This window comes from Dermacentor albipictus, chromosome 1 (assembly GCF_038994185.2).
Source record: "Dermacentor albipictus isolate Rhodes 1998 colony chromosome 1, USDA_Dalb.pri_finalv2, whole genome shotgun sequence".
Classification (NCBI taxonomy): Eukaryota; Metazoa; Arthropoda; class Arachnida; order Ixodida; family Ixodidae; genus Dermacentor; species Dermacentor albipictus.
The window spans coordinates 180914918-180931286 of NC_091821.1; the positions used below are offsets into that span (position 1 = coordinate 180914918).

General features: G+C 46.5%; 1 protein-coding gene across 1 annotated transcript in view; it reads right to left on the minus strand.

Moving 5' to 3' along the window:
• The window catches only part of cac (calcium voltage-gated channel subunit cacophony), a 618385-nt gene that overhangs the window by 32565 nt on the left and 569451 nt on the right, over positions 1–16369 (minus strand). The window contains exons 32-36 of the mRNA XM_070530231.1: positions 15515–15625; positions 8409–8492; positions 7952–8068; positions 6010–6075; positions 3038–3129 (exon numbers count right to left, since the gene is read on the minus strand). Of these exons, the coding sequence (XP_070386332.1) occupies positions 3038–3129; positions 6010–6075; positions 7952–8068; positions 8409–8492; positions 15515–15625 (470 nt within the window). The remainder of the gene's footprint in view (positions 1–3037; positions 3130–6009; positions 6076–7951; positions 8069–8408; positions 8493–15514; positions 15626–16369) is intronic.

A 16369-nucleotide genomic window follows, 5' to 3' on the forward strand; every position in this document is an offset into this window, starting at 1 on the left:
TAGCAGCACTCTATGTGATCAGTGTGCAGCGCGTCGGCGCACACGCGGAGCCATTCTCATGCTTCGGTGCCAAGAGGAACCCCACGCGGCAGTTTCTCTCAGCGCTAGGCGGTCCAGTCACGTGGGACACCGAACCGATATCGCCAGAGCGCCGCGGGTTAAAGCGACTCCGGATGAGAAGGGCTCTGCGCGCGCGCGTGTTTGTGCCAGTGCATGGGTGCAGAAGCGGTGTGCGTGGTTCATGCTAAGCAGGATGCAGTGGACAGCCAGAGGTGTTAGCCAGGCACGAAGCGGAGAAGCATGCGCAGCAAAGCTCAAGCGGTGTGGAAGGCCTGAGCCGCCGAGGGCAGACATGGTCGTGTCCCATCCTACGCATTAGGGTTCCTATACAGTGCAACTAACGCAGACCTCGGGCGCGCACTGCCCGCCTCTCGGAGCCCCAGCGTGCACCTCAAGGGCGACCGGAGAAAAGAGCAGGCGCACGCTTTCCCGCTGCGCAGGCGACCGGCGGCCTCACTCGAGGTGACCTGGGACTCGTCGGCGCGGCCAGTGCGGATCCTACTGCGGGGGCGCTTGGGCGCCTAAGGGGTCCGCGGCCGATGGAGCCGACCCAGGTTCCCACGCGCGACGGAGTGATAGCCATCCGATGAACCACCCTAGCGCCAGCTGCTCTTGAGTGCGAGGCTTTGCCTAGCGCGGGTACGCGTTAAGCGTTTCAAGTGAAGCCGATTCAATATTTGCGGAGACCATTCAGAGGACGTAGATTTTTTTACTACACTGCCCTGGAAACGTCGTATGTGGTTATGGTGTGATGCTTGGGTACACATCGCAGCACGCTCGCACAACGGATGAAGGCAAGAGGAGAAGACAGAGCAGCGTTAAGAACTCACCACTTTGATCTGCCCTCTTTCTGTGCCTTCGTCCATTATTTGAACGCACTGTGGCAGTAACCAACCAACCGGCCAACACATCCTAATGCTGCTCGGAACGTCTGCACACTTTCGCGCCGGCTGTAATTATACTTCGAGAACATTTTACCAGGGTTGCAACTTAGAGAACGGTTAATGCTTGTGTGCCGCTAAAACGTCTTACGAATAATAATTATAAAAAATACTAGAGATTTTATCACGCACATAAAGTTACTTGGTTTGAAACTTCACCCAAATACGTTACAGGCAAGACTTTTGCTCTTAGATAGATTAGCACTTAACGAAAATAAAGGCACCCTGGCCTTTCCTGGCAACGAAATGATTCAATTTTGAAGGCTTACTAAATTACGGGCGAATTAAGAATAGACGAGACCGAGCACAGATTCAGAGAACCTGCCTTCCAGGTTTGTGGCCAGACAAGGGAAGACGGGCGCGGTCTCGCCGTATCACCGAATTAGATCCCACATTTAGCAATCTATAATTGCAGAATTCGGTACGTGAGAGGGACGCGATTGCGCCGCGCCTGTAGCGTTATGTTGAGGAGCCAGAAACAGCAATTACCGAAGCATCGTTTTCGCAGTGTTTTCATGGCACCGTTTTCATGGCACCGTTTTCCGGGCAAAAACACACCTTGACTCCGGAGGTTTTAGCACCGCGCAATAAAATTAAGAAGAAAAAAAAAGAAACAAAGAAAACGTTCAACAGATCGTTCGTTTAACTTAATCCCGACCACTACACCATAAAGTTCCTTGTCCGTTAAGAACTACGGTTGTCAATGAAAAAGACCGCCTTGCGTTGCCCTCACATTTGTGGTACATTGCTTGTGGTTATAGTACATCGCTCAAGCTGCTCGCGATCGCATTTTTTAAAATTCTGTTTTGAGAACACGGCGCGACGTCTTTTCTGTAAAATATCTGTTTGTAGGCCGGCTCACGTCCGAGACGTGTGATGATCTACCGCACAGAAGCGCGCTGACGCCATAAAACGTTGTAGGCAATTGCATCAGAGCCGCGCTCACCGGTCACTTCAATCACGAGTGGAAACCACGGGCTCGGGACAGCACTCGGCACTACAGTGTTCGTGGGGGTCGAAGGAAGTCGGGAGAGTGTTAGGTAAAAAAAAAACTAGCTAGAGAGTATATTGTAAGAATGCGTTAGAACTGAAACTGGAGGAGTACTGGTCGGCTATTTCGATACCTGTGGAAATGATGTTCTTCACGATTACGAACCAGTTGGACGCTTCTGCAGCGCGACTGGTCTTGGAAGTTTGGATGTGACGCCTGTAAACTGGCGGAGTGTGGGTTCCTCGACCGGCGCAAAGAGGCCTGGCGATGGGCTGTGGGGCGCTTTGCGCGGGCAGCCGATCGAAACGAAACGTGTCACGAACGAACGGTAACTGCGGAAGGCGCCATGCAAGCCTTCCTTCGAGGAGCAGCCTGGTGGTGTCTTGGGCAGAGCGCGTTGGAATGGAGTAATGTTTGTATATAGATATATATATATAAATGTATAACATAATAAACAAGGAACGGAAGGCGCACACATAGAAAAGAAAAGAATGCACAGAAATGCAAAAAAAAAATTAGGAAGACCCAAACGTGTGGCCAGATACAGGGCTTAACATGGCACGCGTGAGCGCAAACAGCTTGTGCAGCAAAGGCGTGGATGCCCTTGGAGCCGGTATACATGTGCTTAGGTTAGGATTCCACTTGCCTGAACAGAAGCATTAGACCTTGAAAGAAAGTTCGGAAGTTATTGTGCCTCGTTATTTGACTGTCCGACGCCAGCATAATATTTCCAAAGACCTGGACAAAAAACACAAACAGCGTCACGGAGGAAGCCGCGAGGGAGTGTGGGCGGGGAGGCAAAGTGGGGGAGGGCAAACGCTACGCGCTCTCGGCGCCTCGGGCCAGAGAGCATTCGCGGCTGCTACGCACACACAGACCCTACGCCGTCGGCGGCATTTTGTGTGCGCCGCCTTCTCTCTATGTGGGGGGACGCTACGCTGCCGCCGCTGCTACGCGGACGGACCGTGCTGCCGGCCCGTTGCGGCTGCTGCCGAGGCTTCTAGCTAGAGGCGCCATCGGTGCACTGCCGTCCAGGGGCACTCACCGAAACAACAGTATTAAGGACTGAAAGAAGGACTGAAAGTTGTTGTGCCGATTGATCTCTGTGTCAGGGTCAAACCTGATATTGCCGAAAACCTGCGGGCACGGGGTCAAGACCAAAACACGGGCGTCACAAGGGATGCAGGCACTGCGGTATCGCGCCGCCTTGGGGAAAACCCGCGCGCAGCCGTGGCCTGGCCGCGCGCGACCCTCCACGGCTGCTCGGCAGCTTGTGAGACATCACACAGACACAAAAGCACTTCTCCTATGCACTAGAGTGGCGTCTATTTCCTCGCGGTGCCAATGTGACCTTTCGGAAAGGTCAGTCTGGTTTCCCTCATCTTTTCTAGTACTGCTCTGTCTTTACCCATGGCGGGGAACAACAGCTGTACGTCCTAAAGAAGCGCGGAATCCCCCCAAAGTCTTGCGGCATGAGGAGCCCCAGGAACTGCCTAGCCAGCACATTTTGTCACCTAAGCACTGCCATCTGGCAGAACTGAGGACATTGATTAGTCCAGGTATCATCAATTTTGAGCTGAGTTGAGCTGATAACGTATAATACACTTCCCTGCCACCGGCATCACTGAAATCAATACGGATTGCTCCTCAAGCACATTTCTTTTCCCTTTTTGGCAGTTATTTTGGTAATATTCAACATAGAATACCAATATGGCAAATCATTTCTGCAGAATACCGAAAGGTGGAGGTGGAGAAAGTGTCATGAAAGGGAAAATTGTCATGCGCCTAAATTGTAGCACGAAGCTACAAAAGAAACCCGTACGCGTTTCTCGGAAAGAAAGCTTCGCAGCCGAAGAAAAATTTGTCTTGGTCCGATGTCCTTCGTAGCTTCGTGCTACAATTCAGGTGGATTACAATCTTTCCCTTTCAGAATACCAATACATGAGAAGAAAACAACATCCAGCATTTCGCTGGTGCAGTTTAATTGTTCATCCATATGTTTGCGACTTACTTCTGGGAGGCGTTTCTAATTCGTCTAGACAATCTGCTTTTTGCTTTGACAAGAATACGGCGAGCAGATTTTCACGCTCATAATTACAGTGAACAGTGGCTTCTGATACTTTTTCTGTGTGGAATATACCACATATGTATCCGAATGAAACGCACTCATCATAATACATCTCCGAAAATAAATGCGTCTTTGTCATACATTAAGCTGCTCTGGAAAGGCGTTGGTCCCGTGTTCGAGTCCCAGACAAGGACGAATTTTTCTTCAACTGCGAGGCTTTTTCTTTTGTTGTTGTTCTGAGAAACCAGTATGGATTTCTTTTGCAGCTTCGTGCTACAATTCGGGTGTATGCCAGTTTTTCCTTTTCGTGTACTTCCCTCGACCTTGCGGACTTTCGCAGAACTGATTTGCCATTAATTTGCGCGGCAGCATCGAGGTACATATATGCTCAGTGTTAATGCGCCCACTCCGATTAGGCGATGAAAGTCCAGGTGTGCTGCGAAATGGACCTTTGTTACTTTATATAGATATGTATATCAATGCTAGCTGTAAAGCATGATCCTAGTCCTCAATGCAAGCACTGCGTGCTATGATTGTCGCTGAAACTAAAGAAGTTTCGCTGAACATGTGTATTTTCTGCTCCCCTTTACGCAGTCCGCTTTCGAATCGAGCGCACAGAATAATCAAGCATGAAATTACCTTCAATTGGACTTAAAATTAAGGTAATCTTGCCGTTAGAGATCAGAAATTTAGTCTGTATGTCTTTAGGTATACCTTGAAAATGGATGAGTGACCATTTTACACGGGGAAACGACTTAATATCAGCCCCACTAATTAAATCGCGTACTTTGTGATTATTTCTTATCGCAATTCTTATAGTTCTTAATTAGGTATAATATTATGTAATGTATAATTTACATATAATTACATAATATTTATTGTAATGCCAATTAAGCCGTTACCTCGTTGCACTAAAGGCATACACTTTCTTGTTCACACTTTTCTTTATGCAAATTAGCACGCAGCACCTGCTATGTTTGCTGCTCTTGCACAGACACTCATTGGCTATTATGAGACTGCCGCCCATCAAGGTACTGTCTCTCTAAACCTGCTCGCTTTTTTTCACGATTCGATAACTGATCTCCGCCAACAAATCGTTCACTTTACTGTTGCGCGCCCGCGGCCACGCTTTCTGCAGTTGCCAATAAGTCGTCCACATGCGTTACTGTTTGTTTTCTTCATAATGACTTAGGCACGTTAAATTACCTAGCATTTAATCAGGCCAAATTTTGGGCACAATTCGGAATAATCTGCACACTTAATCTTGCGGTGTTTCAAAATATTCCTGACAGGTATTGCAGACACCGCGTCATTTAGTTTTCTCTCGGGGCTAGTGCGTGTGCAGATTGCAAAAAGAAAAAAATGCGCAGGAGTCATTAGTGTCTTTGTAGAGGCAAGTACTGGTTTTAAACATCGTACGATCTAATCTTGATGGTGTAATTCAAAAGAATGCTATAAAGCTTTCTTCCCGAGCATGTTAGTAGGGTGTTAGCAAAAATCGCACGCAGGTTAGCGTTCGCATGCAATGGAGCCATGAAAAACATTCAGGTAAAGTTGATTACCAATCTGGAAGCCTCAAATCAGTGCTAAATAAATTTGGTTCTGTGGTCTGAACAAACAAACAAACACTTCAGTAGCTTCCTTCCGTATCCTATTATCAAGGCATTCGTTGACGGCAAGTCATTAATATTTAAATTATTATTATATTCTCCCGCTTGCATAAGGATAAGACACAATTGATATATACTTGCAGAGAAAGTCTTCCCTTTATTACGCAAAAAATCTTGCGCTTCAGCATTCTTGACGTTCGCAAGCAAGCACAGACAAACGTCTATGCCATTGCATAATTTTTGCGCAAGTTACCTAGCCGAATGACTCCGTATAGTTTCATTATTTGGGCGGAAAATAAGAAAACGAAGAAAGAAAAGAAATAGAAGGATGTGACTCACCTGCATGCCGATTATGGCGTAGATGAAGAATAGCATCGCTATGAGCAAGCAAACGTAAGGCAAAGCCTAGAAGAAGGGAGACAGAGAGGAAGAATTAAAACCCACTTCGGTAAATAAGTTACTTGACAGAAAACACACTTCTCTGTCTTAGCAGACAGACGGCTTGACAGAAGACGCAGGGGACTGTGCTCTGTGGATGTATCTGCCACTTTCTACCGAAAGAATGAGCTTCCAGAATTTTATGCTTTCATTTCGTTTTGCTGATATGGCTCTGCTCGTTTCGCTGACAGACAGACGAGTTTACGGCGGACATGACGGACAAGTTCGCGCACAAATCTGCGACCTTGCGACAAGGCAGTGGATGGTCGACCTACGAGGAGCATTTCGCACCGAAGATGAGGACAGTATATATAGACCACAGATCGGTCTAACGGGACCCGCCGCGATTGCTCAGTGGCTATGGTGTTGGGCTGCTGAGCGCGAGGTCGCGGGATCGAATCCCGGCCACGGCGGCTGCATTTCGATGGGGGCGAAATGCGAAAACACCCGTGTACGTAGATTTAGGTGCACGTTAAAGAACCCCAGCTGGTCGAAATTTATAGAGTCCTCCACTACGGCGTGCCTCATGATCAGATCGTGGTTTTGGCACGTAAGACCCCATAGTTTAATTTTTAATTAATCGGCCTAACGGTCGACAGCAGCGCCAGTCGCCGCTGCTGCACAAGGAAGTCATGCACGATGCAGGGCTGAAAAATAGCGCTGTAAGAAAGCCATCGCACGCACGCGTGCATTCACACCGGCGAATCGCAAATAGTCGCTTTGGACAAAACGCGATCGTTTCGGGCAAATCGCTCGCGCCTCGGTTCTTTTTCCAGCTCCGCAGCTGGAGTCGCAAAGCTGCTAAACCAATCAGCGGCGCAAGAAATAGACGTCGGAATACGCTGACTGTTGTTTGACGTGGAGGTGGCTGCGCGAGCAGACGAGAACGGCACCAGTCGCGAGACGTTTTGGTGCGGCGAGGGGCGGACGTCGCGCTTGCCGGAGTGACACATCGGCCCCTGTGCGTCACTCCATGGCCGTCGGTCGCGGGCGGACCTTTGTCATTCCCCGGTGTGAATGCTGCCTAAGTCGCACCTACATGTTTTCAGACAGCAATACCGATTTTCATGCGGCTGCCACCAGAATGAAATGAAAACGATGACTCAGGCGGCGCACTTTTTACTGGCGATAGGCGCTGAACTGCACGAATATTCAGAGCGGAGTGCGGCTGCAGTTTTACGCGACCCTCTGTGGCGATATAAAAGTAAGGTTACTCGTTCAATCGCTAACATTGAGTCCGATTCTAATGAATATAAAGGACAATATTTTCATTGTCCACATAATCTCCTATATATAACATGTTTATATCAGCCAGTTCTGAGTTCCTTTATGCTAAACATTTGTAATATACGACTTGCACTCCTTTTTAATTGATAATTTCTGCCCCCGAATAGGCAAACTTACCAAGATTTAGAGTAAGTAAAACACACAATACCTCCTAAATTTTCTTTGTGGTATACTGCGCAAGTGCTGTCGAACAATGAACTAGCGTTACCATCTTCTGTGCTGACGAGCTCTTATTGGGTAATATCCGTAGTATCCTTGCGTATAGTGCCCGTAGTGCGACATCGGTGCACTGAATCCTACTACCACTAAAAACACTGAGGGTGCCCTGATAGCGTAACCGCGTGAACGACCGCAGCATTTTCGTTTTCAAGCTTTGTGGGCCATAAATTATGGAGCCGGTTTACTTTCAGCAGTTCCGTTCCTAGTTCGCTGCATATCACTAATTTTGCAACCAACATCCACTGCATCACGTTTGGAGCGCGAGCTCGCCGACATTCGCGTAGCCAAGCAGTCTGGTGCGAGGATCACGAGTATTATACACAGAGTGGGTACTCACTTTGAAAGACTGAATAAACGTCCAAAGGAGAATTCGTATGGTGTAGCCTTGCCTGAGAAGCTTGATCAGGCGGGCTGCTCGAAATAGCCTTAAGAACCCCACACTGAAAAAATTCAGCTGAAACGTAACGACAGACTGATGAGTGCTACATGACGTTTCTCAAATCCCTTATAGCAACTCCAGCACTGGTAAATATGGCCTAACTTGAAAGTTATTTAAACAAGAAAAAAACAACAACAAGAAACCAAGAACGAGGAGTGTTATGTACGAAATTCTACAGTGCTAAGTGAATGAACTCACTTGTTTCGTGCCAAAGATTGCGTTTCGTTTGACGATATTATTTTTTGGCCACAGAAGCCCACTTTTGATACAGAGCGGTAACGATTTACTTAAATAAAAGTTATAGTCACGCTTACGAGAGCTAGTGTAATTTCCAAGGACGAGTGTTCATACTTACCCCCGTCTCCATGACTAGAACATCGATGATGCTTCCGATAACGGTGATGAAATCAAAAGTATGCCATGGATTCTTGAAGAAGTTCTTTTTTTTTGTAGAAATAGAAGGGCAAGAGAGACGATTGTGAGTGACTGGCAAACTATTATGACACTTACATGCATTCATGCATCGCGGCACTTTCTTAGTGCGTCTGACTTTTAAATACAAATTTTCCACGTCATTCATATACATTTATCAGGCTCGCAGAAAAAACGATAGGCAAGGCAGTTTTACCAGAGTTGTTCAAATAACAGTGCCCCATGCGTTTTTTTTTAAAAAAGCCATTTAGTGGAAGCTCCACGCATTCATATGTATAAAGTTCGTTGAATTATAGATACTTAGGTAAGTGTGAAACAATACAATGCAGGACTCCCTACAGTTCAAGCTGGAGCCCTCTTCACGTAGAGTGGCGAACGTCCTCACGCTGCAGATTACATCTTCGAAACCTGGATACTTTCATTGCGCGGTACATCTCGTCAAAGTAAACTATTACGATATGGGATCAAAACTGTATGGTGAATGAACAAAAAACAAAACAAAAAAACACATCAGTTCTGTAGTTGTTTCGAGAGTATTAACCTTGTGTAAGGGCGGGTGTTGTGCCGATTAAGAACGCCGCTGTGCTCATCGAACTTCGCATTCGCTAGCTACCAGTAATCTTTTCAGTTTTTGAAGGGTGTAGCCTCGTACAGAACTGTACGCGTCGCACCAACATTAAGTGTTTCAAATTATATTTTGCAACGTGCAACGGGATACCTGCAGTAATGGCTGAGACTGAACGCCTGGGAAGACCTCGCCACATCTAGCTGTGTGCGTGGTGACAAAAACAAAAAAAAAACGAATTCTTGCAGCTCAGCGAAGGCACGTGCCCTGGTCGAGCGGTAAGCCTCTGCACACCGCCGTCGATAAATGCCCGGAAGTGCTTCTTTTTTTTTTTTCGAAATTTCTCCAACGGGAAGATAATTTTTGCCACAAATCATTGCTCGTGACGCGTGTCACAGACAGGTATGCACGAATTCCTCAGACTACTATAGCCTGCGGGGACACAAGCATTTGCGCATGCGGATACAGGACACACCGCTGCCACAACGCGTATGTTTTCGTCGTTCTGTCTCAATGATGAAATGAAGATGCATGGGACACTACGCTTTGAACAACCCTCGAAGATGCGCAAAAGTCATGCAAGTGAGAACAATTTCCTGGTATCTAATAATAATAAACAATAATAGTAAAAAATACACTGCCCGTTGCACTCCAATTCAAGAGTGGTATTAACGCCAAACGAAACATGGCTCATTCCTGAAGCCCTAAACATAAAAGAGAACCCAAGAGTTGGCAAGCAACTCTTGGCTTCTCAAGAGTACTTTGCTGCATGTGCAACGGTTTTATATCGACTGCTTACTTCCTCTCGAAATGAACAGCCCTCTCTTCCTTTTTTTTTTTTAAAGCTCGCAGTAGCGTTTCAAGCCCTTGCCATTTGAACGAGGCTGAGAGGTCAAACGTCGTGCCTCTCTTGCCTTGCGTCTCTTTGCGTCAACAGGAAGGCACTGAAGACCATCCCGACACAGTCACGTTCAACGGTTCCTGGGCGTATGTATGTAGCGCACGTGTAACACGCCTGTCCGATACGATTTGACAGAAACTTCGCGTGCTATCCTCTTGGTTCCTCTCTCCTCACCGATCACGGGCAGCAGAAAACGGAAAGGCGCCTATGTAGTGGAGCCAAATGGCATCGGTTTCAACTTCAGTGCTTCATGAAAAACAAAACACAGAAGCTAGAAAAATTGAACCGGGATCAAATTTACGGGAAAGATGTGGTTGTTCTCTAAAGAAAAGAAACTATATAAAGTTATACTGGCTAACGCATTTCAATGGTGCTCGCACGTAAAAGGGTGATCGCTTTACTGTGCACGAAGTTAATTCTTGATCATCTGTACATCTATAGATGCAAATAAACTTGAATTGAATTGAATTGAAAATTTAACTTTTATTGACGCGCTATGCACTGTCACAATTGTAAATAATTGTTATGACAACATGTAGGGTAATTAGGCATTATTATGGTTTCATTTCAATAGAATATACGCGGTGAAAACAACGCACCGAGACTATATGCGGTCGTGAAATGGCAACTGTCGGGGTATTCGAAAGCGACAGACGAACATAAACGCGACGTCTGTGCCAGAGCTAGCCGGCCAAGAATGACAGGAACCGCCAAATCAGTCGACTGCGCATCGGGTCTCGTCCATTATTCGCTCTCGCGAAGGAGAGCTATCATTAAGTGAATCAACATTAAGTTCGCGACAGGAGAACCCGCAAGCGCTCAGGACTAAAAGTAGCGCGAAGGACAATCTCAAAGTGTATTAGGAGCGTTTGGGGGGGGGGGGGATATACTGCTGTCGTGTAAAATTGCTGCGCAAAAAGCTACACGCTCGTCAAAATTTGAAAAGAAAATCAGTTAGGTTCATGTGTAATAGTTACAGTTGGCCGAGTTCACCTACAGCTCTGTTATTAAAGGCACATCTTAGAAAGCTAGAGACACTAAGATACTGAGCTTGAGAGTTGAGAATTTCCTACATGCTTTGCCATGATAAAGTTCCTGGTAAATAAAACTAGGTACATCAGCGCTACTACCTCACCTAGAACACGGTCATACCATCCTAAGAGAATCGTTTAACGATAGTTTCATACTAACACCGTCAGAAAAATCTTTTTCTACGAATCGCAAACAATTGGAATATTTTGCACACCGATGTTGGTGAATACCCGATAGTGTCTTCTTTCATGCAAGCTCTAGATGGGATGCGACCTTCAATATTGTTGAAGCCTTGTTGAGCCTCAGGCTTTACACCATGTACCACCAGGCAACTTCATTCTGCGTTCTTATTACATAGTGCACAGCGGATTCATTATGGTGTCTTATTTATTTTTTTATTTCTAGCTATGTTGTTTTACTTGTTTTTTTTTGTGCACAAAATTTTTTTGGTTGGACGAGCTGTTTCTCTCTGTTTTGTTCTTGGGGCGGCTATTTTTGCGTTTGTGGTTCTGTCCTCTGCGTAGGGGAAATTTTAAGAGCTGCCAAGCCTCGAACTGATCAAATTGGCGGTTATACTTGTTGGGCTGAAGATCCCCTGAATTGAATGAGTTCAATTCTCGCAAGGGGAGAGCCGGCACGCCTTCATTTGGATTCACATAAATGCCGCAGGGCAAGCTGTATGAATTAAAAATAAATTACTCGTGCTTAAGTTCTGAAACCCGGGTCGACAGTATTTAAACAAAACTAATGAGAAGGAAATGATGCGCTAACGCGCAGATACCTAAACGACAGGCTATGAAAACGTGATAGACGTGCCAACAGAGAAGGTTGCTGGAGAAAAAACAAAAAAACAAAGAAACTTGTGGTCTCCTGCCTTGTGATAGTTACATTACCGTGGACCAAATCAAGCGCGACCCTTATTGAAAAATTCATTTGCCCCGAAGCTTTCACACTCAGTAACCCCATATAGTAATACAGAATTATGGAATATGGAGGTTATGAGATGTGTTGTGGATGTGTGCATTTTCTTTTAATACGGAGTGTACGCGTGGAATCGCTGAAGCAACAAAACCAGAACCTGGAGGTCATTGCATACAGCAAGCCATCAGTGTCTTTATCGCCGAAGAACAATTTGTTGGAAGGGTGCGCTTTCCCGAAAGGACAGAATGAAGGATTACCTGCTACTGCGTCAGTTACTCGTTAGTTCTTCGTCGACCGCCCCGAATAATTGAACAGCGCCTGAAAGTCGCCACACCTCATGCGTGTGCATAGCCTCTCTGTATATTTTGGTTTGAATCTGTTGTTATTGTTTTTTTTCTCAGTTTAATTTATGCACATCAGAGAATAAACATAACCTTTCTTTACAGGGCCTCTTCTTCTAGGACGCGGAAGGTTCCGTGTTTGAACGTTATGAAACTGCAAACAGGAACACTCTCTACACTGCGCCGCGTGTCTTCACTGTGGGCTGAACGTGGGTCATGATAAGTAAAACTCCCAATACCATTCTGAGGTTAGGTTTCCATACTAGGAGTAAAATGTGACATCAGGTAGTCCTGCGTTCTACGGAAACTTCGGGTGCAGAAACCAACTGTCCTCTATTTGCGGAAGAGGACATTCTCTGGGAGAAACATTAACGTAGTTTACCACAAGATCACCTGAGTATACCATGCCTGCACAGTCATTACCTCTTGTAAACTGAGTGTACGCTAAACAGGCATTCATTTCTCCTTAGACACTACCAAGATTAGTGTGTTTGAGCTGTGCATAGCGAAAAAGAATGAAGTGAGCATATTTGTTTTGAATGAGTTTAGCGGGTCTCCCTTAAGTAGAACGTGTGTAGACAAATACGCAAATTAGATAAATCTTATGGTATAATTCATGATTTGTGTGTGAGGGAGGAGAGGTGACTATATTGGATTATATTTTAATTTCGTTTGTTTCTCCCACCATACACTAACAGGCTGTTTTACAAAAATGCGATAAGAATGACGATTACTTTTTCAGACCTTTCCACGTACCTACATTCTTCCCACTTACCTGAGAGCATCTAATAGGAGAGGGGATCTCTCCTAATGGCACAGGAGTTCGTTTTCGACAAAATTCGAGGCTTACAAAGAAATTCTGCACGGCTGACTACTATGCGCACAAATTTGAAGGAGACTGATACATTGTTCCGTGAACTTTTTCAAGTGCTAATATTATTGTATAGAGTTACACCTAGCAGCAAGGACAAATTGATCGTATAATTGCGCATTCCTGACTGAAACTAACAAGTAAACTAATTTAAACCCCAGGAAAACGCAGAAGGAAACCAGTAATCAGAAATAATGCAGGAATAACAAAACATTACCTCTTTGTCTGTATGAAAGCATGGCGTGCAAGTATTACCGCACGTAACACAGCGTTCATGACGCAACAACGTACATGGCACAGCTAAACCCTGCAGTTTTGGCAAGTGAAGTAATAAGCTCAGATGTAACATCTTGCCCGGTTGACTACGGTGGTTTAAATTTTACCAGCTTTTGTTGCATTCTTAGCATCTGCTGCGGCGACTGCCTGATCCTGCTGTTTGCTCCCGCGGGCGCTGAGAAGAACACATTTTCGGCTACTCGCCTTTGCTTTCACAACAGGGTTGCGTATCAGTCCCGAAATACCAATCGGCTCTGATACATTGAAGACCGGGCACGAAGTCTGCTTGCAAGGGAACAAAAGGAAACGCACTACGCCCAGGAACCGTTGACTGCGGCGTAAGAACACCTTAGTGCTTTTCTGCACGTTAGACCAAGGCACAATTACGATCTCTCTGGCATCACGCCTTACATACCTTTCACACAAACAGTCAGTCATCGATGCGTGGTAATGTACAGCAGCAACCTGTAGCCGCCCATGCTAATTAACCTTGCCAGGAGAAACAGACCTCGCTTTGTGACAGGTGCCTATTCCTTTATCGTGCCCGGAATTACGACGGCGCACCATAAACGGCGCGAGGCACAGCTATCGCACTGTGCAGGGGAGGTACTCTGTAAGAGTCTAGCTAGTGGACACGTCTGCTGTTGAATTTCTGATTGGCTGGGCTGGGTTGCGCGTACGCAGCAAGCAGGCGTCACATCCAATTAGCACTTCAGCAGCAGACGAAATGGACATGTCGACTAGGTCGACTCTTACAGAATACCTCCCCAGGATGCTGCCGGAAATCTTAATATCAAAAACTATTTTTTTCGAAGATGGGCAACCCTTGGCGATAGGAATTAACGATGCCTTCTGTATAAAGGGGCACTAAAGGAAAGTATTAAATACACCTGAATTGGTAGATTACAGTTACTAAACAGCGAAAGAAAGTCACATTCGCCTAAAATTACACGTCTGGTACGCGACCAAATTGCAGTAAGCATGACGACGCCATTTTCGAATCACCGAAGCGCTTACTACGACGTTACAAGCTGTGGAAACGACCGGCAGAAGCCATTTATTGAATGACAAAAGAAATGATTGCACAGAATGCGAAAAATAAAAGGAATTTTGAGCCCAACAATATTTCTAGCCATTCCTCGTAGGAGAAAATAGTGCTTGAACAAGTGGGAAGGTAATGAGATTCGTTCACAACGTAATGACTTCATCGGTTCTGCAGTCTGCATGTGGAATAAATTGTGAAGGGAAAATCCAGCCAACTAAGTCGCCTTCCCGCATCAAGCCAACGCTGACAGAGTTTCAAAGTAGCAATGCACTAGTTTAGCATGGTTTAATGCTAGCCTTTAGTTTCCTTTCAGCCAACCCTTCTTGCCAGTAGAGGACGCTGCAGTTCGTCGTTATTTTTCGGCTGCATGAGCTAGTCTTTACCAGAGAAGTGTAATGTGTTACATAAAGCGTACAATACTACAAATAGCTTGAACGCGTACGCCAGCTGCCAAGTACGCGGCTCCACAACTGTGCTTGATCTCAGTGTAAAGGTAGCACATTTTGCGGCTACTTTCACGAAACGTAGTTTAGCTTTTGTGATATCCGTTCGGAACGAGTTAGTGCATAGACTAGGCAAATGGGGTGCTTCTCGTTTGAAAGGACAAATTCTAGAAACGCTGCAGCCCCATTAACAGAGCCGGAAGTGGCCGTACTTTGTAACGATCGATTTCACTTTCTCTCTCCATACCACACGTCGCTCCGAGTGACCGATAAGGTCGGCCGAGAGGCGGCGTGCCGGCGACACGTCGAAAGCAGTGGCCAATGAAATGTATCTCCCAACCACTTGGCATGATGCGGGTAAAGGACGGAGCTCAGCGCACGCGGCCGGCGATAAAAGAAGCGTCCCTGACCTTCCTAGCAAGGTTAGCGCAACGCGAACGCGGTCCCCATTCAGCGGACCGCTTCGCGTTGGATCGCAGTTGAGAAAGGCGCAAAGAAAGGGCGGCAAGCGCGGCGATACGAGGAAGCTGCGCGTTTCTCGGGCTGCGCACACTTTCAGTCAACCACAGCAGAAATAAGAGAGAAAAAAGAAACGAAACGGAACGGAACGATAAAAAATATGATTTTCCCAAACCTTGCATCCATAAGCCATGAACTTGAATATACATTCCAGCAGGAAAAGGATAGTGAAGGCCATGTTTAAGTAGCTTAGTATGTCGGAATATAAATCGCTGGCATAATGGAACTAGAGGTCCACCAGGAGGGAAGGGAAGAAACCAGAAGGGCGGTAATGAGCCACCGAGGAGGAGCGCGACCCCACAAAACAACGATGCCCTTGCCCGGCGACGGCCGACGGCGGACGCTGCTTCCGATGCGCGCGTCCGCGGGCGCCGCGCGAGGACGCCTCGTCGCGGGGCCGGCGGAGGCGTGGAGGCAGCGTCCGCACCACAGGTTCTGCGCGAGACGCCCCTTGGCTAGCGGCTCTGTACACATGGGTGCGCACTGGAAAATATACTACACTGTGCAGGTGCCTCGCAAGCTGTTCGCAAACTCCCTGCGATTTAAATTAGAACAAAACTTCATATGCCATCTCTTTTTTTTTTCGTGCGAGGGTCTTTCTTTCTCTTTTGCGTAATGATGCGAACCCACAGATGCACGGTGCTTTGCTTTCTGTAAGCAAGCAAGTGACCTATACTTTCGCCCATATGCCATACTGGCTCACGCTTGAGAGTGCTGACACCGCATTACTTTTTACACCACTATCTCTCCCCCCCCCTCTCTCTCTCTTCACCCCCATACCTCCTTCCCCAGTGCAGGGTAGCAAACCGGACGTGCGTTTGGTTAACCTCCCTGCATTTCCTGTTTTCTATTCCTCTCTCTCTCTCTCTCTCTCTACTTATGGTGAAAACTGTGGAGTAGCCAAGAAATAATGCGAAATTTTGAAGCGTCGGAAGTTGTACACCATGCGATCTTTATTGCTATGGCTACT